Source organism: Lutzomyia longipalpis, chromosome 1 (genome assembly GCF_024334085.1).
Source record: "Lutzomyia longipalpis isolate SR_M1_2022 chromosome 1, ASM2433408v1".
Classification (NCBI taxonomy): domain Eukaryota; kingdom Metazoa; phylum Arthropoda; class Insecta; order Diptera; family Psychodidae; genus Lutzomyia; species Lutzomyia longipalpis.
Genome location: NC_074707.1, coordinates 1691828 through 1716577, shown reverse-complemented (window position 1 = coordinate 1716577; position 24750 = coordinate 1691828). Strand labels below are relative to the sequence as shown.

Below are 24750 nucleotides of genomic sequence, written 5' to 3'. Positions count from 1 at the left end.
TAGTCTATGTAATTTGCTAATGCTCTCTGCATTCCCCTGTTAATATTTTTCACTGGAAAATGTCCTCATAACAAATACATGTTGCGTTTTACACCATACATGATGTTCCCAACATAACGAGCTTTTTCCTTCTATGGTTTTTATGAATTCGTAAAAACAAACTTTAAAAAATATATATTTAGTAGATATTCATAATTTTTAGACCTAAAAAGTTTCAGATTCTGCAGAAAAAGTTATTATTTTAAGCCTTAAATGTGCTAAATAAATTTGAATAAGTTTGAAAAGTACTAAATTCAACTAAAAAAAAGTTATTCCGAGTTTAGTCTCTAAAAGGCTCAGATTGTGCTGAAATATTGCTTAACTTGAACCTACAGAAGGTTCTAAAAATCCGAAAAAAGATTTTCAGATTTTAGTACTAAAAAGGCTCAGATTGTGCATTATGCTCAATTTAGTCAAAAACGTAATAAATTTAAGACTGAAAAGTACTAAATTAAGTTTGAAAAGTACTAAATTCAACCAGAAAAAGTTATTCAGAGTTTAGTCTCTAAAAGGCTTAGTTTGAGCTGAAATATTGCTTAATTTGAACCTACAGAAGGTTCTAAAAATCCGAAAAAAGATTTTCAGATTTTAGTACTAAAAGAGCACAGATTGTACATTAAAAGCTTAAGCAAGTGATCAATTAAGCCTGAAAAGTACTAAATTTAAGTCTGAAAAGTACTAATTTTAAATTTGAAAAGTACTAAATTCAAGTCTGGAAAGTACTAAACTGAAACAAAAAAATGGTTTACATGAAAGGATATTTATTACAAATTACAAAATTTATTATTCGGATGATTCGTCAAAAATAAAACAAAATACTCGCCAGATAAACACCTCTTGAATTCTTCACAATATACTAAAATTTGGACAAATATTCTTTTTTTATGTAAGATTAATATTTTCACGTGATAAAAGTTCTAGTCAGAGAATTGACTTAAAATTCTAAAATAAATTTCTTTCTAAAAGAAACATTATGTATATTCACTCTCATTTTATAATTACGTAGTTTAAAATAAACTTAGAAGCAATCAAATTTTTATAATGTAATTTAGATCTATTTTCGAAAGCTCTAATACGTAATTTAATGGTGGAAAAAATTGAGATAAAAATACTTGGAATTATTACGCCTTTATTATTTCATTTCTTTTATAAAAATAACATGACCTTTTGACCATTTCTTACCTTCTTTTTTATTACTACAAAATGATGATGTAAGAAAGTTAAAGTTTCACAGCTTTCCAAGAAAATAAATTATGTACAAAGAATAAAAGTAATAATAAATATTGACTTTTTTCTCTAAAACTATATACAAACTCTAAGGTATTTGTGATGTAATTTAAAAGATTGATGATATTTCCAGAAATATATTAGAAACAATTTGTTAAATAAACATCGCACACACAACCAAAAATGGGAACAAGAAAGTAATATTCTTTTGCAAAAATACCTCAAAGTATTAGGTGATTGTGAGATATGAGCCAGGAAGAATGATAAATTACGGGGTATTTATCCTGCTGAAAGCTCACTGAAAGTTCCCAAAAAGCTCTACATTGAGAGTGACATTGCTCCTTGAAGGTTACGATCCTTGTGTATATATGTATGTAGTATCTTTTTTATGATAAAACAAATCTTGTGAGAAACACGAAAGACAAAAAAAAATGCTAACTATCGTAATTGAGTTTGTGTTGTTCTCGTACAGCGATGTTGCAAAGTGAATAGCGGGGTTGGTGTGAAGAATCGAATGCAATTGTCTGACAAAAGCAACCTTCATAATGACTTTCGTCGTCAACACCACGGTGTTACAACAATTGTATACCAAAGATACATGGGAGAATATTAAGAGAGAAAGCGGCAATTTTCGTGCTTTTCACCAGAGAGGTGACAGGCAAAACAAGGGGAAGTAAATATATATGTTGAAAGACAATGATTCACAAAAGCAAATATATACCCACCACCCGGAAGAACTACCTTTTTGCAATTAAGAAGGTGTTTTCTCTTCAAAAAAAAAAAAACAAGGTGAATTTATTGGTAAAACGGAAAATGTCTCCTCGCCTGTGTATTATCCTTTATTGGGCCATACCCTTTAGCGCAATCAATCGGGATGATTGGGGGTTGCGAAGGTATATTCCTATATAGGTAAATTTGACCTCTTTTGGGGGTATTTTGTTTTTGGTGTATGTAACCTATATATTATTACAATGTACTACATAGAGAAGTATTGCCCCGAGGGTTGACGCGGGTGAACGAGTGTAACAAAATATCGCCATAATAAATTTTTGAGTGTGAGGCAGCAAAGAGAAAAGTATATAAAATTAAAACTCATAATTTTCCATACATATTAAATTTCCAATTAAAATTTCCCACACCTTCCATGGTCACCCTGCATTCATAGGCTCGCTACTGAAGCGCATACTTATTCTGTCTCACCTCCGACCTTGTAGACACAGGGATGGGGGGGTGGACAGGGTGGAGCAGAAGAAAAGGAACCCACAGCAATCATCTCCTGCCCCAGAGCTCAATTTTACTACTTTGTGTAGCACAATCCATGCAAATACCCCCGTAAGGCTATGCTGTACCCCTTTTTCTTTCTACCCGCTCTCCCACATGGAAAGAAACAAAAAAAAATTCGGGGTGCCTGAGCACAAGTTTCCGCTACTAAGTGCCAATTTCAGGAAATTAGATTTCCAGTCACATACACTTTCCCCATCAAAGGGAGTACGGAGAGAAATACCATTCATTCCCCCAAAAAGTGTGGGAGGCCAGGAGGGATGAAACCTCACCATTGCTCTATCAGCGAAAGGCCAACAGAAGAACTTTTGGGAAAAAGGGGTGTTAGACTCACGCCATATACTATTCCCATTCCCCATCATCATTCGCAAATGCGAAAATTGCTCCATTCTCACCATGATCCAGCAGGGCAGGAGCACCAGCCACCCCACCCATCCACCTTCTCTCAAGAGACAAAAGTGAGTGGCCAGAGGACATACAACCAATAAAATAAATCACATTTTGGGCGATTGCAAAAATTATGTGATCTGATCAAATTACATGGCCAAAGAAGTCAATCTCATGAGGATTTTCTCGCACATTACAAAAGAAATGGGCCCTCCTACACCCTAATCGTCGAATTTACCCCCCGCCTACACACAACCCGCACTCTTGGTCGGCGCATGGAAGACCCATCCTAGGCGAAGCAACGTGGCGCCTAATTAAAATTTCATTATCGCAACCTTGGGAAAACAACAGTGACCCCATTTTTCCACATTAAATTTTCATCACACACTTCCTCGGGTCTCCCCGTAAGACACCCACATCACTCGCTCTACACGCACTTACAATTTCGTCATCGTACTTTATTGTAATGTACTATTTTTCAGCATGTCACAGTGTCATGATGGAAGCGTGTATATATGTGTAGCTTTCTGCATCTTTTATAAATAGCTTCCTTGGAAGAAACCCAGAAAAGCAATTGTGGGAAAACTTTTCTCTATATTATACCTCCCGCCCCTCCCCCCCCCCCGCTCACAAACAAGCGGAAAATTTTAAAATTGCTATCAGAGTTGAAAAAGTTTGCATTCTCAAGTTTATCACTTAAAACGATTCTCACTTACTGTGAAGATTCTTAGCTGGATGTTGCTTTTTTACAAATAAAATACTTGGTATGCCACGATTGTGGTATACCAACTAATATACTTCGCTACAATTCTGAACTTTTATAACGAATAAAAGGATTTTTTTTTCAACTTTATGGTTGATTAATAAATTATTAAATGATTAGCAAGTCCAATACTTTATTAACTGAAACTTTCACTTGAAGAACTTTGGATAAGAAAAATTCTGTACCTACTATATAACTTTGTAGGGTAATTGTATCTAAATTTCTTGAAAATTTTTTAAAATCCGCGAATTAAGTAGACTAATCTTTTGGTTATTTATTATTAATTTTCAGAAAACTTTCGCGGTTCCCATAAGTTGCATAATAAATTTTTCTGAATTTCTTTGCTTTTATAAATTTTGAGAAGAAAATATACTTTTGTTAATTAAAAATATTTAATTTAACAATAAGTAGGGAAAAGCGCGGCAAGAATAAGTCACTAAAGTGGTTTAGGAAAAGCTCAAAAAATTATATTTCTCAGTAAAATAGAGCAAAGTGTTTAAAAAAAAAAGTGTCAAAGAGAGGAAAATTTTCCTAGAAGTATTTTCCTGGAAAATATTTTAATTGGAGCTTTTCCCTAAATCCTTGAATGATTTATTTTGTCCCTCTCTTCCCTAACTTATAAAAAAAATCCCAGAATCATTCGTTGAAACTAAAATGACTTTCAAGAAATAAAACATTTCTAAATATTGAAAGACTTTTCATTAAACTCTTAAGAGAGTTTTCATTTTTCATTTGGACAAACATCATCTCTGTGTCCATGAATCATATGAGAGTCTCGTCGAGGTTCTGAATTCATCAGTTAAATGGAAAATTCATATGGGTTTGATTATTGCAATACGTGAGTTTCTCTCAGAGCCCTCAAGGGGGAAGTTCTTGCAAAATTTATTGTCTTACCCGTCTTACCGGAAATAAAGTGCTTGATGTGATTTTATAAATTTCCCGGAAGCTGCATTCTTATGAATTCTCCAACTTCACATCGTCATGCGTTGCCGTAGAATTTCAGGATGAAATGTTTGATTGCATAGTGAGAGCAAACATGATGGTGATATATCGCAATCTAATGTGACATAAGTGGAGCAATGGAGGAATCCTTATTCCCAAAATTTTCTTATTCATCGTGTTAGAAGTCAAATGACCCGTTTACACGAAAATTACACAATTTCGTGTCCTCTATTTGCCTTTTGTTGCCTCAGCGCGTTGGCAAAAGAAAGAAAAAAAGTGGCAAATATGTGTATACCCTCCTTATGAGCAAAGTTCCTTTTCTGTAAATCACTTATTTTGCCCACTTACGCTTTTCATCGACTTTTTTCCCCAAACTTCTCTCCAGCAGTTGCTTTTGTATATATGGAGGGATAAAGAGCGATTTTTTTCGGGTTTGGAGCTTCCCGTCCGCTTATATGGGATTTTTTTTCGGCGGAGCTTTTCAAATCGTGGGCGTATATATTGGAATACAGAAAAAAAAAACAGTAATACCGCCACCGTGTGTGAAAGTCGTGAATTTTCATTCAGGTGTTATACTCCCTCCAAAATTGGAAAATTGTGTGAATATATTTTCAAAGTGGCCGTAGTGTGTGCTGTGTAAAATGATTATTTATTTGCGCTATTTCCTGCCGCTACGACGATATAAAGGGTAGGTAGGTACCTATGTATGTTTGCTCGTACACAGTACATACATACATACAGAGAAAGGGAGGAAAATGTGACTTTGAAGACGCGGAAAACGGAACAATGACGCAATTGATAAACTGCTTTTGCACAGAACCATATCAAGCCAACATTCAAATCGATTCAAACTAAGCCAAATCTCACAAAACGACACATTCTGTGAGGGTGGTTTGCTGGTGGCGCTGGTAAGTAGTGAAGTGCCTCGCACATTACACACCGTACAAACATTCACAAATCACATTGATTAAACCCACGAGGAGGATAATTTACAATAACAAACTTAATTTGAGTACACCATGGTTCTCTCATCCCTTAAACCGTGCCTAATGTGGGTGCTTGATGACTATACGCGCCCCGCCACCAGAGTGTGAGTTTTTGGGGCAATTCTGCCTGGGAATACAGCTCCATTTAAATGTTTGCTCTTTTGCTCCCTGAGGGTGAAACTTTTTACCCCCAAAATGTGACAGAGTACGGGGGGAATAAATCACAAGCTTTTCTCAAACATTCCAGTACATGCGTCAAAAAAGCTCCCACTCATACAAGCAGTTTGTGGTAGCATTAATAGCATCAAATCCATCAATTTTCCAACAAATTTTCATATATACTTCAACACTTGCTGCTTGTTTAACCAAAATTACGATGATTTTCAACAACTACCTACGTAACCGACCTAGCCAGCTATATAAATATTTTCCCGTGCAAACAATAAATTAAATGTAATATTCCTGTGGCAGATTTATTAATTAAAATTGCCTCACCTATGAAATACCTCATGGTAGTATCATATAACATTTTTTTTACACTTTGCTAAATTAAAAATAATTTTTGTTATTACCCCAATTAAAGTTAAAATGCATTTTTGGGTCACAAAAAAGATTTTAAAAAAAGTTTCATTAAGCCTTCAAATTTTATTAAAATTAAATCAATTTTATTGGCATCATTGAAATTGATAAGAATTGGCTTCATTGGAAAATTGATGTAAAAGAAAAGTTAAAGTTTAATTATGCTACTATGGTAGGTAGTTAATATCCAAATTATTCCCCCTACCTTTACCCTATTGCTTAACCTGATACTTATATATTTATTCCCAAAATTGGTACTACCACCGAAATATCCGTGTCTAATATGGCGAAAGTGATCTCTGGCGCAAAGCCATTAATTAAGGGAAAGTCAAGAAAGCGATACGCTGTGAGGAAATTACAAGAACAAAAGCTATTGACTTCTGAAGAGGAAGTGAAGTATCATTTACAATTGCCAAATTGCGTGAGAATTCCTGCAGAGTTTCATATGGCATGGGGGAGTGGGGAAGGGGGTTCAGCTTAATGGATGGGAAATCAATGATAGAGTGTCAGTGTGATTTTAGGGAGACTCACCCTCAGCAGTGTCACAAATGGCGGAGGAGCTATCCAGGAGGTTTTGCTCCTCGCGACTGACGATGGTGGCTGTGCTGGCACTGCTTGCGCTGGAGGCTGCCTGAGCGGCCGTCGCGCCGGACGAAGATGAGGACGCAGATGAAGATGACGTAGCGATATTGTCGTGTTCTACCGTACGATCACATTTGCCGTCGCGGTGCTCTCTGTCCAAGCTCGGGGAACCAAACGGGAGGCTCGGAAAGGCCTCACGCATGGCCCCCTTGTTCTTAGGGCCGTTATCTGTGGCTCCGGTGCCCCTCCGTGGCGAATATCCCAATCCGACAATACCGGATGCTGCTCGACTCGCTGGAGCGGCCGATTTGCCGCGCTTCTCATCAGCACATAAACTCTGCAACAGAAGGTCACGATATTGTACTACATAGCATATTCACAGTCCTCCTATATATCATTCGATACCCTCCTCCCGTGCCCCGTACAACCACATATAATTCTCATTGGACCCGCAACCTCTCATACATTATTCACTGAATTCGTGGTGGGAATGGGTTGTGGAAGCTATCGAACGGGCATGAGCTGCTGGCTCGCATCAAATTGATTTTTCATATTTACTGCGCGCCCTACATTTGAATCACCCCATAGAGAGGCAGCAGCATGTATTATAGTGGGTGGAAAAAAGAAGAAGAAGGCACGAAGGAATAGAGAAAGAAAGCAAAAAGGGGGTTAACCTAATCGGATTTGCCTTAGCCCATTTTCTTGATTACTTACATCCAAATATAATACATTGTCTTCTTAACCGTGTGAATTTAGTATCTATTTTTCCAATCCTTCCCCTTTCTTGCCCACAATTCTCCGGAACATCATCATAAATAATTCCCCCCATAAGGCAGAGAAATCTCAAGAAGAAAATTCAATGTGACTTGTATTTAATTCATAATGCTATAATCGACTTATTTTTCATCCCCATCCGTTCAAACTCTATACATTGTACGTACAAGTTATACGAAGAATCTCTCAGAGCAATAAAGGTTTAAAGATTAAAAGAATTTTGTATTAAAATTATTGCAATATAATTTTTGAAAAAAAATCATGTGAAAACGTTTTTTCCTTAAAAACTACATTCAACCCCTTTCTAAATCAGTCAGGGTGACCAAAATCGAATAAGAAGTTCATTGAAGAGAAAAAGGCACTTTTTTTAAGAGTCTACTGGATTGACCACCAAAATTCAGCCCTTTGGTCGATTTAGATCAATTTAGGCTCCTTGGAAAGAGGAAGAGTGCAGCTTTCAAAGTTTTTTTTATTTGTCAAAGTTCTTCTTAATTTACATGCAAAAATTTCATTACTATGACTTTGAATAACTTTTTTTCTCGCCAACCGATTTTGGCAAATAAAAAAAACTCTGAAAGCTTCACTCTTTCTCTTTTGAAAGAATCCAAGATGATTAAAATCGGTGAAGCCGCGCTGGTTTTTAGTAGTCAATTTAGTAGATCCAAGCAGACAATCCCACTTTCTCTTCAATTGGCCGTTAAAAGTTAATCCGTGATCCGATTTTGGTAACTGTGACTGAATTAGAAAGTAGCTTTAAAACAAACAAAAAAAATCACAGAATTTTTTTAGGGACCGTAACTTTAATCTTAGGTACGACAATTAATTTTATTCGTTTGATGCACGAATTCATTTAAAAGATAAATGAATAAAATAGGGGTGTTATAAAATCAATTAAATACCATCCACGAAATTTCAACAAGTAACTTTAATTCAATGTTGATGAATAAATAATATTTATTTGGCATTAAACTCATATTTTAATTGCATATACAAAAATATAGTCAATTGTGGCTATGCGGTTAATTCTCTGACAAATTGTATAAAATAAAATTGGTCAGTCAATCAAATTTTAGTGAAATTTTTTATAGAATAATTTAATAATGTGGTTTGCTAATTGAATTATATAGTCATACCTATGCTTGTCGTTTGCTCTATATGCTAATAGAATGCATAGTTAAGACAAAGATGCTGAAAATTCACGTTAAACTCTTTATAATCAGTTTGCGGAGGTGAGTTTGCAAGGACATGACTTGAGGGTATTGGAATAGTTGAGGAGTCATCAGTTGAATGTGAATTTTAGTGTGTGTAGGAGAAAACTTTTCACATCTCCACTGTAGAGGAGTTATTTGGAAAGTTTGATCTCATCGAGAATTATATTACATTACTGGCTGAAAATGGGTTTTTGGCGAGGGTGCAAATGCTAGGAGGGGGTAGCTTTTGAAGTTCATGGTATGTGCAAAATGGAAAACACTTCACATGCACCACGTCTCGCTCCGCTCTCTAATATAAACACTCACAGAAGAGTGTGTAAATTTATTTGCGAATATTTTGATGAAATTTAAGTAAATTTCAAGTGTACACTACATGAGATAGTCTTAATGAACTACAGATGCTTATGTACAAAACTCTATCAATATTTAATCTTCAAAACTCAAGAACTGAGAAAAGTGTTGTGATGAGAAAATTCGAATAAGTTTTCCAAGGTGCTTATTTCATTTCATTTTAATCTTTTTCACGAAGCTTTGTAACTTCACATAATAAGTATCAGGAAAAGCTTGAAACTCCTTCAAAAAATAAAATTAATAACTTTCTAATTATCTAACTTATTAAGTAATGAATGCAAGAGATGCAAGAGAAGCAGCTTAATATTTAATCACAATTGACTTCTAAAGTGTTTCAGCGAAAATTAATTGCATTAAAGTATTTTATTATGAATGTAAAATTTATTTTACAAACTTCAAATTACTTGTTTCACAAGAAGCTATTAATTTTCTTTGATGTCAAGCCGTGCAGTACATATATTATATTATTCTCCTGCTCGATTTGTTTCAGAATTTCAGAGGCAAATTGCCAAGGAGAGCAATGGAGAGAGAAAGAGATTCGTAAAAAACAGGAATAATTTAACAGATTTCATTCATCACGTGTATCTACAATTTTTCTACATAAAAAAACATTTCATTGACTTGCCAAAAAGCAATACAATTATTATTTATAGACAGCGTAACAGGAAATAAGGATGATAAAGCAAAACTGAGTAAGGTATATAGTATTTGAAAGTAACTATTTATTGTAAATAAATATGCTTGCTTTATATTTTGAACTAAATATAAAGATTTGCGGTATATCTTTCACAATTTTTCACATTGTTTACTCTTTCCATTCACGGTAACACACACGGTATGATATGAATGAAAACTGGTGTGCAATAAATTAAATATAAATATGTATGTATGTAGTACATAATACAAGTCAACAACATTATATAGCACCGCACCGGAAATACGATAATTCGATGAAATTTCTGCTGTGAATTCTTTAATTGCCCGTGACCTAAAATATCTGTATGTGCTAGTGGAGACGCCTGGTACATGAGATTCTTCGATGAAAATCAAATGATATGCAAATAAAATTTATTTTAATATTTATGCAAGAAATGTTGGTAATATAGACAAGTTTATGTTCCTTCCGTTCTCAAAGTACTCAAATTTCCCTTTTTCTCTTGCATTAACCTAAAGTTTAATGGACTAATTACATAAATAGCATCACCTCTATGTCCCTCCCATTAGAGCAAAGACATTACATAATATGAATATGCTGAATATGTCACAAAATATGTATTTTACAAGAACAATGATGTGACGTAAACATACATCCTCATTTATTACATTAAATTGAGATCTTTTGTGATGAATAATTTCATCTCGGGACGTTCAGAATGATTTTGAGGAAGAAATTTCACTCAAATTAAATAAATATATTTCTTTCTTCTACAATTAAGGATAAATCAATTCAAAAATAGTGAACAGTTTAAGTGGGAAAAGTTCTACTTTAGAGTATATTTTTATTATTAACATAAATTGCAAATTTATTCAATTGTAGCTCTCTTGGAGACCTTTTCATGGTATTCTCATCAATTGAAACACTTTTACTGTGAATAGAATGATATGGTGGTCGATAAAATTTCAATGATACTAGAAGTGAAAATTATATCAATATCTACTTCCTTTTGCGAGATACTTCGAAAGGAATATATACCTAAATATATATAATACAGGGTAATTGAATATTTCTTATGATCCCATCGCCTTTCGCTCTTTTTTTCCTTTTGCGAAACCCCATCGAAAGAAAAAGTGATTTGGGGTGTGTGGAACAAGACATAGAAAAGCCAAAGGGGATGGGAACTCAAGTTGTTTAGAGAAAAAGTGTGATATATATTTTCTTCCCTCCTTTCTTGGGGTATTTTGCACACATACTGCTGTGCTTGAGTGAAATAAAAAATATGCTAATATCATCACAAAGTGTACCACATCACGATCATACAATTGTGAATTTCCGACACGAATTTCAATTCAGTTTCCCGTATCGTGGTTGTCTCGTATGTGTGATGTTATGAGGAAGGAAAAAAAAGGGCAAGGATGCTCGCACGTTTGTCAGTGGGCTGGAAAATTCAAAAGGAGAGAGATAGAATTCTCAAGTAAGAGAATAAAACAAATAGTCTCAAGCCCCACTTAATACATGGCTCACAATACTCTACAATGCAGATCGTACAACGAAATGTTATCGCATTGTTTCATGGAAAGCTGTATATACCTACTTTTAGTCCTACATGTTGTATATCGATAAATATGAGGACTTGCAAGGAAGGATATTGTGAAGTATGGACAAATAGCACGACAACTATCCCAAAAATCTATTCTCATTCTCATTTCAACATACTATGAGTGTCTGAATATTGCATAAAACATCGAAAAATTATTAAAGGGGGTTTCTTGGGCAAATTGTTGGAATTGACATATTTTTAATGTTTTCAATTTTCTTGGGGTTTTTCTTAAACCTGGTTTTCCAATGTTGGTTACATTTGTAGCCTAATTATTGAAATGTAAAAAAAAAATCACTTTTCGCTATCTTAAATGCGACGCTATCTTGTGATTTTCCGACTTTTCCACAGAACTGTCCTAAAACAAAAATGTAGACTTTTCTCAGGATCTACTGGAGGGATTTTGATGGGGTAAAAAGCAAATAAAAGAGGAAGCATTAGCGGAGAATGTACCGGAATAGATTTTTGAATTTCGACTCAGAGGCTGAGAAAAGTAGACAAATATTCTTATTTATTTTTCTCAACTTCTGAGTCGAAATTCAAAAATCTATTCTGGTACATTGTTTGGTAATGCTTCCTCTTTCATTTGCTTTTTACCCCATCAAAATCCACCCAGTAGATCCTGAGAAAAACATACCTTTGTGTTTTGAGAAAATCAGAAGATGGCGGAAAGTGATTTTCTTACTCTTCAATAATAAATCTTTAAATAGATAGATTGTTTATTTCACTCGAAACTGTGCATACAAAATCATACAATTTTACATCTAGTAAAAAAGAAATTCTTAATATAACCTTGAAAACACCGCACAGTCTATTGGATTACTGAAAAACGATGATGTGACCAACATCGGAAAACCAAGTTTAAGAAAAACCCCAAGAAAAAAACATTTAATTTCACCAGCTCTGAAAAGAGACCCCCCTTAACGGGACAAGATATAGCAACTTTTCGATTAAAAGACAAATAATTTTTGGCATGAGTCTGTGTGCCCTTCCGCGTAAAGTCTTCCTTTTTTCTCGCCTAAAGTTGTGCTTATCACATAAAAATCATTTATGTCTGAATGAATACATTCTCAAGGCAGGCAGTGGATAAACCTCGCACGCATTGTCCCATCAGTGATTCACATAAACCTTCGCTCCTTATATCCTAAATACCACTGCCTGTTCATTTATTTATGTAAAGTATTACACAATATAAGAGTCCCCATTTATACAGGCATTATACATAAACTGTGTGGAATATCTTACAAAACTCTTCTTCTATCGCATTCAATGGAGATGAAGTGGTGAAATAAGTGGAGGATGGAGTCGTTGGAAAAGGTTTCTCTCTCGCAGGAGGGGGTGTTGGAGGAAAAAGCTCCCAGGGTTGCATAAAAAGCTCAACATGGCTTGAGCAAAAAGGGCTTCAACTTCATCCTCCTCAAAGTACTGTGATGGTGTGATGCGACTGCCTATGTTGAGGTACAAAACGAGGAGGTAAATAAACTAAACAATAGGATGCTCAATGTTGGTGCTGCTGAAACCCTATGTCAGTTTCCAATTGAAATATTTGTGTGGTGCAGGATGAAATACAATTTAGACTCTGCCGCGATATACTCGAAATGATTCAGTTTGTGCCCCATTGTAAAAATAGACTTTATGTTGCAGCAGGAGGGATTTGTAATTGTTTGAACATCACTCAATTGCGAGAATGCTTGTCACTCAGTCAGTCCAAGCTCCAAATACTTGGCCAATTGCCAGAAAAAAATCACACCATCATCAATTCTTGCACAGCACATGCCTATATGCCTGCAATAACCCACCTTCCCTGCTTTTCGTTCACAATACATATTAGTTTCTATGTGATGTCTCCACGGGCATTTCTCCCTAAGGAGGGGAGAGATCTTTGAAATCAATAAAAATGATTTTTAAAAAAATTTTCTTGTGAAAATATTCCGTTAAAAATTTCTACAAACTTTCAAGAAATATTCTTTAATTCTATTACATTAAAATAGAATAAGAAAATCGAATTTTTATTCGAAATGAAATATTGCAGCATATCCCTTAAGGGTGTAAGAGAACCCCTATTCTACAGAATCACAATCGAATTTCCCATTAAAAGTTTCACGATCAAAATTGATGTGTGTGTAGCAGTAAAATGGAATGAGTGTTTGAATATCATCGATGACTTTTGGAACCCACCACTTTTCTCCCCTTTCCACACCGAGAGACATTTTCCACGTCAAGTGTACTCTTTAAATATTCAACGGAGTTCCTTCTAAATTTAAAACCCTCCAAAATGTCTCACATTCTCGCAGAGTGACGGTAAAAACAGCCATCAAAGACGTAAATTTGGGATGACAAATGAATTTTGTAAAATACCAAAAAAGAGTTTTCTTCCGCGTAATTTCAATATGACTTAATTTCAATCAAATATTTATCGCCCTCTCATTCTTACAAGAGAAAACCTTTATTCTTCTCAAAAGAAATAAAATAAATAATGATATATGATGTATCATTTGTTGACTCTTGAGAGATTACACTGTGGCTAATAGATGTTTCTATTTCTGTAAAATCTCCCAGCGTAATTTATTTCCCAAATTCACGTTGAACGCTTTTACTTTCCGCATGGCACTTGGTTTTTTTTTGCACCCGGTCAAGTTTTTTGTCATCACGAGATCACTTAGCGCGACACAGAAAAAGAAGCAGCCAGGAAAAATTTCCAAGAGGCAAATAACCCAAAGATTTTGTCTCAAAGTTGTGGCCTTCAGAATTAAATAATCTTTACATTACACACACTAAAATTAATTTTAGTAAATTTGCTACTAAATGTACTTTTACGGGAAAATTTGTTTTCTTTTAATGTAAAACTGGTGAATATCCTAGAAGTTAATTTGAAATAAATAATTCTCTTAATTTTTTTTTACTAGATATGTATATAAAATATATTTATATAAAATTAAAGTAAAATGAAACAGAATTTTAGTCTTTACGAAAACAAATTTCCTATAAATTGAGTAAAATAATTTATTTTCAAAGTAAAATAGTGCAATATTTATATTTTCGTATGAAGAGTCTTCACAATTTTTTCTAAATTGTATGTTTTCAGTCAGAATGAAGTTGCGATCGAGAGGAGACAAAATGTGTCTTCGCTCTGTACTGAAATTTTTATATTTCAAGAGAATTTCAAGGGTTTCCTGGTCGCTGAATATGGCCCATTATAAATGAAATGGAAGCAAAATTGCTTAAACAATAGCTTCAAAATCAATTATAAATGAAATTAAATCAATAAAAAAATTATTTTTAGGTTTTTTTTTTAATAAGTTTAGTTAAAAACTACACGAATTTTAGTAAAAAAAATAGTAAAAAGTCGTTATAAAATTAAAAATTTAGTTTTTTCGTAAAGTTTAGTACAATTCATTTAATTAAAGTTATAGTAAAAGAAAAAAAAACTAAGACATTTACGGAATCACCGTAGAATGTTCTATCCGTAAATTTTACGGGAATTATTTTTAGTGTGTAGAGTATAAGCTAAGTGTAAGTCTAAAAATTCCTTTCAGAAAATTGATGGAAAATTTTGCTTCTTGAGCTTTCTTGGTTCTTTCCATATTGTAACTCCAACTTTACCTTAATCCCCCCTATAGTAGTGCTTAGATAAATAATATTTTAGGTAAGCACTATTGATTTATAACGATAGTTATGTACATTACATTTTTTATGTCTTGCTTGAGTACTCCAAATGATACTTTACTGCGTTCATTGTGAAGGATATATTTATGTACTACATACATAGAGCCCAACATACGTTTTCCGTCCAGCTCCTGATCTTTATCATTTAACATGCGATTTTTCATATCCAAAAGAGAGACCGTAAATCCGCAAAAAGCGTATGGTTTAAATTTATCATTTCGCCATGGTGTAGTCTACATTATTCGGGTAAAGTGGGTGTAAATTGTGGCTTATCATCGCAATGTATGCGTGGTATCCTTTCGCAAAAATTCCCATCATGAAACTTCCGGAGCCGTAAAATAACCCAGAGTGCATATGTGTCTGTTTTACGATCAAGCTTAAGCTATCAAGTACTCGTGAGGAAGGTGGGAGGGAAGTCGGGGGTTTCGGTCATAAAACAATTACAAGAGATTCACGCGCGGGGGCGAATATAATACCCGATGTCATTTGCAGAGACCAAATGGAGGCGCCTGGTTGGTTGTCTTAAAATTGAGGGAGAAAATGCACATATGGAAAATTAGCAAAATTATTCAGAAAACTCCTGTGAGAGCGGTTGTGGCGTTGCATATCGTTGAAATTGATAAATTATATACCCTCCATTGCATTTTGTTTTTACTGCTTCACAGGAGAACATCCCCATATACGCCTCCACACCATAGCCACTTCCGTCACATGCAATTTATTTCCATCTCCATAATCCGAAGGAATATTTCCCCCGGAAAGCTGTTGCATAATTCTCGGAAGTCACCCAGAAAAGTGTCTTGTTCTCCGCAGTATTTTCCATTTCACCCTACTTCTATTTTTTTTTGCTGTCTATGGCACCACCTTCAATATATATCACTGCAATTTCACCCGCACTTTTGCTCCATTTCCTCGAAATATATACTAACATTCTTGCACCATATGTGTTTATTTGCTAAAACGAATGACATTTTTCATAAGGAAGCTCACTTGTTCCTTTTCAACTGCTTCAAGCTTTTTCTTCATCTTTTCCCATGTTTTAGCTTCTTCTTCCTCTTTTAAGAGAGAGAGGGAGAGACTTTTTTTCCCGCAAGAAGAGACTTTGCCACAAACAATTTTTATGTAGTGTGGTAGAGAAGAATTTTCTTTACACCCACACTGTGGTTAGAGCTTTTACTAAATAGTCATTTTGCTTTACTATATGCCCTTTTTTTCCCTACTACACCCTTATTTTTTAACGAGGAGCAAATTTAATTTTCCCTTCTATCTTGTTTACGTTGATATTGATAGGTAAGGGCACAGGGGTGAAAGTTTGCAAAAGAAAAGCGTCAATATTAAGAAAGTACTGGAAGTATACTATGAAGAAATACAATAAAAAAGGGAAAATAAAAAAATTCAGCAGATTTGACTTGTCATCAAGAATTTGTTGATGATTTATGGCAAATTTTTGCTGTGATGGTTGTGCAAAGAAAAACCTCAACAATAAATTCTCTTTTAAGTACAAATTTTCCAATCCAAGAGCATCCATCATTGTTGTTGAAAAATTTTGTGGGAAATAAAGAAAAGGAGAGAGAGAAAAGGAAATTTGTGGTATCTTTTCTACCCATCGATCGTGCAAAGTCAGAGTGTCAGAGATGGTGCAAACAGAAAAGAGAGTCATTAAATTTAGATGGGAAACTACATGCGAGCCACGGAGGAACACCATAAAGTGGAAGATGTTGCCACGAAAGCATAGCCTGGAGGAGTGAAATTGCCACGAGGACGCGGAAATATGTTTGTGAATCCCATGGGGTATGGCGTGGAGTACCCACTTCAGGCTACCACACTGCAAACTTATCGCGACAGCCATCTCTCTCAGCACCATCGTGGTATTCACTCCAGAATTGAGGTACTTCCCTGTTTTCAGAGAAATTCCGCGCGCGGGTAACTTGCCCAGAATACCCAGAGCCGCAGTGAGTGCTGAAGTGGTGATATTCAACAGTGTATCTCATTAGAGCGACCACATCTCATTACTATGAGTACACTCAACACATTACAAGAGAGGTGCCAAGATGGACTGCACACAATTGCCGCATGTACAACAACCATTTGCGTCATCAACCATGCCAGGATGGGGACAAACAAGAGGGATCCAGGTGGTGGTGGAGAGAAGTGCCCACATCGAAAGGATGGAAAAATTCTCAAGTGGTCACACACGACAACCACTGCTTGTCCCAAATTCACTCACCAGCCGCCCCTTCCGCCCTCCACCCCACATGAGGATGTTCTAATGGAATTCTATCTGACTTTAAGTGTTGCCATGGACATTTTTGCATGATGCACTTCGAGGGAGGCACTTTGTAGGTACTTACAGCCCTTTTTTGGGCCATACTACAGTAAACTGTTAAAAATATTTCAGCTTTTTTATTAAGTGAAAATTTTGGTCTCGATCTTCCACTAATTTACTAATTTATTTGGAGGACATTTGACCAATTTATTAAGCGAGAGTATTTTGACTAATTTATTTGGTCAAAGATATTTCACCTTTTTTTTCTCGATTTTGACCAATTCAAATGGTTGAAACACTCCGGCTAGATGATTTAACTGAATTATTTAGTCAATTTCACTAAAGTATAATTAAACAACTTCAGCTTTTTTGAAAATTTGAATTTGCATATTTTCCTGACACAAAATAACTTCTGTTATTGTAACTGATCACTTTTTGCTAAGTTAGCTGTTTCAATTTACTTTCTTGACTGTTTCATTCTGTTATTTTAACTACTTAAATAACTTCTAAATGACTTCAGTCATTTTGACCTTTTATATCGGCGTTTTAATTCTTTCATTGATCAACTTCAATCAATTTATCCTAATGAATCAGTTATAAATACTGAAATAATTTGGCTAAAATGTAATATGACAAATTACTTTGGTCATTTATACTATTTTTTTATGAGTGCAGTATTTTTAGGTGATTTATAGCGATTAGAAGAGCTTTTAGACTAATTTTAGAAGAGAAAATTCAACAAAAAAAAAACTTCCACAAATACTCAAAGAAAATTCGTCCTACTGATATATAATTTGAAAGTCTATTAATAGATAAATAGAGGAAAATTGAGGCTTTCCTTCATATTAAAAGGTTCTTTTTTGGAAACCATCTGCTCCTATTTATAATATCCTTAGCATATGATTTACAAATTCCCAGAAAAGTATATAGTAATTGTATAGGTATGTATTAAATACAATTTCCTCATTTTTTTTCTTCTTTCAGAGTGATCCTTCTCATGTCCTACACCCACGCATCCTCTATTACTAAAATAACCTCATTGGAAAGTTGATTGACACTGAATACAAGGATTTCAAATCTATTAATAGAATTTTTCTCCTCAATTTCCTCTAAGAAAATGATCCGGTATCCTCAATTAGAGGTAAGGAATTTCGTGTTCTGTAATTTTCAATTATAATTTACTAGACGAAATTTTTACCTCTGATTAACTTTCATTAAAACAATCCTCAATAATGGCTTCTATGTAATACATAAGATGTAGTATACCTATGTAGGTAGATAGGAAATCAAAGAAAACCCTCAAAAGGTTGATAACCTTACAGCATTTTCCCAACATAAACGCGAAGGGAATTTTGTGAGTTGTGCACTCCTTGGAGAAGTCCTCTCAATTAAAGTGGAAATCCCACAAAGCCTAATTTGGTGTGTAATTAAATTTCTGCAGAAAGTTACCGACAAAAAGGCAAAATGCCAGAATTTTTTAATTCATAAAACGTGGAGATGTGCTATTCTGCGCACATTCAAATGGGGCGCTCCCGCAACTGAAGTAATTAAGATATTATTTCCAGACAAATACATAACTGAATCATTTAAATTTTACGATCGGAAGATCGTGATTCTTATTTTGGGATTTATTTGTTTAAGTCTGTGCAACATTGCTTTTCTATTTTGTGAATACTTTCATTTCGAATGATTTGGTAAATTTAATTGAAATTAATCGAGAGAGGTTTTCTATCAGAATTTTAATTTTTAAAAATTATAGATAAAAAAAATAATTTAAAAAAATCCAAACTTACATCTTGGGATCGAAGGTGACAATGGTGTGTGGCCAAGTTGTATGTCTTAAACGTAAGATCTCGAAATGTGGTCAAGGAGTGGTTCAGCTGAAGAATTTTATAAATTAGCGTTAATGCCTGAAAAGAGAAGAAACAAATGTTAGTTTTATCGTTAAAAGAAATCGATCGATTTGTGATGAAAAATCCATTTAAATTGCCTCTGAAAGAATCTTTTTTCTTTGCTTAAATATACATTTGATACCATCAGTCAATTCTCTTATATTAAAGAGTCTTGTTTAATCCAATAAAAACTTCCCATGTTTGGATCCAATAAAGAGGCACTGATCGTGCTAAAAGAGCAAACATTTGCAGAAAAAAAAAGTGCTTAAAGTGAAATCACATTCGGGTGAATAAATAAACATTGCCCGGAAAATAAAATATATATGGTGAAAGGAGAAATAATATGAAGGAAACCCCATAAAAAGAAAAGTAGAAATCCACTGGGCGGTACGTTTTTTTGCCCATTCCTCCCCCCCGCATAGCCAGCATAGACAGAGAAAATCTCACCATTTCAAAAATAGATGTAAACAAAAAGTTCATGGGGAGATGTCCGAAGCACTTTGTGTCTGACGATAACCACCACAAAATAGCTACCAAGTTCAATGATTTGTTATTTTATGGGATAATGGAATGGTCAATTTCGAATTTCGTGGATGGTGTGTGCATTCCCTCGTCCTCTGGTTCACCATAAATTTCAACTTCTCTCTATTTTTGCAGTAATTTTCTTCACTCTCTTTCTCTCTTTTTTTTTCTCCTCCTCCAGCACAACACCAACCTCGACCATTATTTACACGGACAAATTTATCTTACATACATACATAGCAGTTGGTCAAGAACCTCTTCTTTCTTCCATTTTGCCGTAACAAATGCATTGTTGAATCAATAAGCGATAAAATGACCGTCACCATGATTTTAATGGACTTGAAGATATTAGCCAATAGCAACTATATTATGACAATTTAGGATTATATCGTTGGAAAAGTCATAACAAATAAACATTTTCATTCACGAAGGAGACACACATTGGGAGAAATGAGAATGAAAACACCAATAAAACTCACGATAATGTCCCAATAAAATATATTCAATATTTTCTCTATTTTTTTCTCAAGATTTTTTTCTCTCTTATCTACTTTTTCAGGCATCGTAACGGATTGGGGGGAAATGTGGTAAATATTGAAATTAGGATTTTCCCATCATATAGGAAGGGTGTGGGCTCTCTGTGCGATCACAAAAAAAGAGCCAAAGGAAGAAGTGACGAAGAAATAACACACACAAAAAAGGACTCAAAATTCATCTTTCCATTCGCCTCGAAGGACGAAAAAAGCCTTTCATGAGAAGGAAATATGATGTGAAATTTTTTGCTTGACTGACATTTACCAAATTGAAAGATTTATGTGTTTAAGTAAATTTCGTACCAATATTTCCCTTATGCTCTAGGAGAACAAATTTATGATCTTAAATTTATAACTCCACCCCCGCATACACACACGAAGGGTATACACAATTTCCTTTTGCACCCAAAATTTGCTGCACTCAACGGGCTATATTGCTCTTCATGAAACACCCATTGATGTGCACAAATTCGCTGAATTCAATCAACTCTCGGGTACGCCCGATTCACTTTCTATAAAAGCACCATGAGATGATTTGCACCCACATCTGCGTGAGGACAAAGAACCCTCTTGATTTTCCAGGAAATTTCCTTGGGTTTAAACAAACGCAAAAAGTCTTTTTACTTTCACATTCATGAAATATTCAGAGTTTATTTTAGAAGTTTTTTTTTTCACTTTGTAAATACCTTTTCTTGCACAGAGAAGTGAAAGTGAGTGGGTGAAAAATTTTATTAGGATTGCAAAATGAGTTTGAAAGTTCAATGAAATTTTATTTTTATCTCCTTAAAGGTATAAGTTACCTACTGCTAAAAAAAATAAAGGAATTGGATTTGAAGAAAATTCTTTTCTTCTTTTTTTCTGGGATGAAGTAAAATGGCTCTGAGCTGAGTTTTCCTGATATAGTTTTCTTTTTTGATATTCTAGCTTCTGTTCTAACTCTTAAGAGAATTCTTATTGTTCGAAATTGATTAATTAAAATGTTTATAGACTTTTCACAACATAATTATTGACCAATGTACTTTGCAGAGAAAGTTAAGGGGGGTCTCATGGGAAAGCTGTTAGAATTTACACTTTTTTAATGTTGTCATTTTTCCTGGGGTTTTTCTTAAACTTGGTTTTCCGGTTTAGGCCACATTGAAAGACTTATTATTGAATTGTAAAAAAAAATCACTTTCCTCCATCTTAGGTGTGACGCCATCTTGTGATTTTCCGACGTTTCCACAGAACTGTCCTAAAACACAAAGGTAGGTTTTTCTCAGGATCTAATGAATGGATTTTGTTGGAATAAAAAGCAAATGAAAGAGGAAGCATTAGCGGAGAATGTACCGGAATATATTTTCGAATTTCGACTTAGAGGCTGAGAAAAGTAGACAAATATTCTTATTTATTTTTCTCAACTTCTGAGTCGAAATTCAAAAATCTATTCTGGTACATTGTTCGGTAATGCTTCCTCTTTTATTTGTTTTACACCTCATCAAAATCCATCCAGTAGATCATGAGAAAAACCTATCTTTGTGTTTTGAGGAAAATCACAAGATGGCGTCGCACCTAAGATGGCGAAAGTGATTTTCTTTCTCTTCAATAATTAGGCTACAAATTGTGACCAACACTTGAAAACCAAAAATCATTCAATTTCACAAGCTCTCAAAAGAGACCCCCTTTAAGATAACATAAAAATTTAAATATTCATTCTCATACATAATTTTCAAAATCAGAATTTTCATTCATTTAGAAAAAAAACACAGAAATATTGTGAGGTTTGCTGTAAATAAAATCACATGTTCTGTTTATAGCAACAACAAAGAAAATTTTATCTTTTACAACCTTCTCAAACCCTTTTCAAGTCCATATGCTAGGTGTACCATACTACACAAGTAATAATTCCAGATTAAATCCCAACTCTGAGAGGTAAAAATGAAAAACCCTCTCATGGTGGTTTTTCTCGTTTTTTTATTGTTTACCTTCCTTTACCATTTTATTCCATAAATTTTCCACCCAACATAAAAGCCATATGAATTTCGTGTTGGGAAACTATTTAGCAAGAAAATTTATTAATGTGTAGGAGATTGTTTATTTTTAAAATTTCTTGTACAACATCAAAACTCCAAGTTGGCAATTTTACTCTTTATCGAACAACATGAATTAGGTTCAAGTGCCTTGTAAAGTTTGCCCCGAAAAATATACATAAATACACAATACCGGGGGAAAATGAGGCAAGAGTTTTGTGTGTGGGTGGGTGGGTGTGAAATATCATAAGCATAAATTAATGCTATGAGGTAGGGGGGAGAGTATGGTATACATATTACGCTTGTTGGGAAAATGATGTGAAAGTGCATGGTTGGAAAATGATAAGAGAGACACGGAGAGAAATCTGAAGCAATAATTAGTGAAGGTGGTGGAAGTGCTTTTAAATCTCTGCTATTGGAGATGGTAGAACAAATGGGAAAGGTCACAGTGATTCCCGTAGCATCTTCAGTAGATACTTCGGGGAAATTGCCAGGCTGGGGGCAAATAGTAGAGGTGGGTGGGAAAAAAAGTCAGGGGGAATGTCGTGGGAAAGCATCTTTGATGATGAAGCTGCATGCACGGAGCGAGAAAGCACTCTGTTTGAAATTCAATAAAGAATGTGTTGTTGTGGATACAGCGCGCTAAAACCTTACTAATTGTATATAAACGAGATATTTCTTTCTGCACCGTATGATGATGCTTTTTTCCCAAGCTTTTTCCTCCCCCCACCCTCCACCCTCCCGAGCACACACTTAGCAATTTCCGTTGGCACTTCCTGCATCTCATTCTATGAATTCCTCTCCTGATGCATCCTGATTTTAGACCCCCCTAACGGGTGTGCCGGTGACCTCAAGAGTGCAATTGAAAAGCTATTGTGGGAAAATGTATATTTTTTTTACTGAAGCTCCGTGTCATACAGTAGTCATCATTTTTACAATTTCCACAAGCCAAGTATATCACTTTTCCCCCCCAACCACCCCTATACACTCAACTAAATCCTTTTGAGGTGCCGTGCACATATCTCGGAGGGGTGGTTGAAAGAAAAATTCTTCAAAGAATAGAAAACGAACATAAGTTCCAGTGGGTGACGCACAATGAAGTATTTGATGGGGTTTTGTGCTTTTTAAAAGCTCAACAGTATACTAGTGCTTGAGCAATTTGTTGTGCTTGCATCTACACTCCATTATAAAATAGCTAACATTTCCCCTTTGGCATTTTGTGTCTCAAACCCCACATAAAGTCAAAAAGCCATTAAATTTACTCTGCTAGTGAATTTATTTTTTTCACTTAGAGCATCTTCCGTTAAAAACTTATTTTTCTCAAAATGTTTATTGTTTCCACACACACGCCCATAATTTTCATGTCATCCCCATTTGCGTGGCAATCACTTGGAAAAGAAGTGCATTTTCATGGTAAAATTCACTTTATGTGTATATGTGGAGAAAAAACTCCATGTGAAACTATTTAACATTTTCTTCGACGTTCCTGACATTTTTATACCATCTCCGGCATATGTGTGGATGGTATGACTGGGAAAATTCTCCCTGTGGAGAGATGCTTAAAATTGTTTCCTCACTTGTATGCGAAGAAAAGGGAGAGAGCCATACCGAAAAATTCTTCGCATCTGGGGTGATTTGGGATGCAATAAAAATCCAATTATGGCGTGACATATTGACCCAGTGAGACATTACACAAGGCAAGCGCACAAGATGGTTTAAGAGTTTTGATAAAATTTACTTCCTCCTTCGCATGCTTTTACGTGGAGGCCGCATTGTTTTTCGGGTAGAGTAAATCACTCAAAGCGGAAAAATGTTGTTATGGTGAAGTAATTCACTATATATTCCGCAATAATAATATAGTTTACGGGTCCCTTCTATACGTATTGGCTAAGGTTCGTTGGAATGTCTTATTTTAATATTTATTGAGCTGTTAAAGAAGATTGATTGAAATAGGAATATAAATCAGGGGTGTAATAAATTTAGCAATTTAAACAAATTTTTGCAGGTAAAGGTGATACCTTTTCGACTTTTCTTAGCTACAGCAAAGTCTTTACAGTAAAAATTCCAAGGGGTTTTTATCAGAACGAAAATTTTCAAATTTTTCATCAAGAATCGAATTAATTATTTGTACAGATTCGGTTTATTTGTTAAGAAGATTCAGACTATTTGTTAAAATTCGGATTTTTCTTCAATATGATTCGAAGTCTTTGTCAAGATTCAGACTATTTGTCACCAGTTTGATTATTCGTCCTGATTCGTACGATTTGCTAAAATACTTCAAATATTCGCCAGATAAACACCTCTTGAAAAGTTCTATCTCACACTTTTTTGTTTAAAAAAAATATCAAAAAAAAGCTCATTTCAGAGCTTTATAATAATGTCCCAAAAATTGTTCACAACGAGGAAGAATTTCTTGTGAATTATGACGCCTTTTTTTCAGCAAACTACTGTACCGTGATGGGTGTCGATAGGTGTCAAATCAAGCGTC

The 24750-nt window shown here is 34.7% G+C and overlaps 1 protein-coding gene across 5 annotated transcripts in view; it reads right to left on the bottom strand.

The window, feature by feature from the left end:
• LOC129786400 (1-phosphatidylinositol 4,5-bisphosphate phosphodiesterase epsilon-1-like) overlaps positions 1 to 24750 on the bottom strand; it is a 114249-nt gene that overhangs the window by 52484 nt on the left and 37015 nt on the right. For all 5 annotated transcript variants that reach the window (XM_055821386.1, XM_055821385.1, XM_055821387.1 and 2 more), the window contains exons 2-3: positions 19103 to 19219; positions 6736 to 7123 (exon numbers count right to left, since the gene is read on the bottom strand). In XM_055821386.1, coding sequence (XP_055677361.1) covers positions 6736 to 6988 — 253 coding nt within the window. In that variant the 5' untranslated portion in view covers positions 6989 to 7123; positions 19103 to 19219. The remainder of the gene's footprint in view (positions 1 to 6735; positions 7124 to 19102; positions 19220 to 24750) is intronic.